This window comes from Mangifera indica, chromosome 11, assembly GCF_011075055.1.
Source record: "Mangifera indica cultivar Alphonso chromosome 11, CATAS_Mindica_2.1, whole genome shotgun sequence".
Classification (NCBI taxonomy): Eukaryota; Viridiplantae; Streptophyta; class Magnoliopsida; order Sapindales; family Anacardiaceae; genus Mangifera; species Mangifera indica.
Window position 1 is genome coordinate 1,887,501 of NC_058147.1, and position 1,032 is coordinate 1,888,532.

At 40.3% G+C, this 1,032-nt stretch overlaps 1 protein-coding gene across 1 annotated transcript in view; it reads left to right on the plus strand.

Moving 5' to 3' along the window:
• The window catches only part of LOC123229615 (cyclin-T1-3-like), a 2,599-nt gene extending 1,567 nt beyond the window's left edge, over positions 1-1,032 (plus strand). Inside the window, exons 2-3 of the mRNA XM_044655539.1 lie at positions 90-195; positions 459-1,032. Of these exons, the coding sequence (XP_044511474.1) occupies positions 90-195; positions 459-1,032 (680 nt within the window). The remainder of the gene's footprint in view (positions 1-89; positions 196-458) is intronic.

Consider the following 1,032-nt stretch of genomic DNA (forward strand, 5'->3'; position numbering starts at 1 on the left):
TTCCTAGTTTGTGATCAAGCTAAGATTCAACTTTGAGTATTTCTTGTTGTCCTTTGTCTGATTTTGATATCTTTTGACTTGGATTGTAGGCTTTGCACAACATTGTGTTTGCGGTACAAACCCCACTATATTCTGCTGTTCCATGTTTCTTGCTGCCAAATTTCAAAAAGTGAAACTTCCTGCACAGAAGGAAAAGTGCTGGTGGCTGGAGTTTGATATTTCACCCAAGCAATTAGAAGGTTTGTTGTTACTTTACCTACTCTGTCTAGTTATTTTTGTGAGGATAACTTTGACGGTAAATTGGTTCACGCACATCCTTTTTTCTTTTCTTCCTCCAAAATCTTAGCATAACAATAGTTCTTTTAACTCTGGCTATTTACTTGAATGGCTTGTTTTCTTGCTCATTCCTTGTGTTTATGATTGCTTTCTGATAAGCTTCCTTTCTCAAACTTGTTCAGAGGTCATCCGCAGATGCTCAAGTTGTTAGAGCAGGACAGAAAACAGACACTACCGCCTACACATGAAAGTTTCACTAAGTCTACAGCCGTAGCTGGAAAGATGAACAGTAGTCCACAATCCTGTATCTCAGACGGATGCTTTGCCATAAGGCAATCTAGCAAAGTAGCCATGTCCGAGAATGATGAGCGCAGCAAACCTCCAGCCTGTGGTAGAAAAGACATTTGTGTAAAAGAAGTTTTACCATCTCAAACAAGTGATAGTGCTTCAAGTAGCATTGTCGAGGACGGGGAAGGTGATAGTCATCCTAGACATGTGGAATCTGATCATGACCCTGGCTGCAAAATTATTTCTGTTCACGACACCTATCGTAAGATTGATGCTATCCGAATTAGAGAAGCATTGAAGAGGAGAAAATTTGATGTAGCTGCAAACAGAAAGTTTGCGGCATCTATTAACCCTGAGATAGATGATGGCGAAGCCTGGATAGAGAGAGAGCTGGAAAAGGGAATAGAGTTGGAATCTGGCTCTTCCAAAAGGAAATGGGGCAAGTCTTGTGAATTTCTAATACATTGA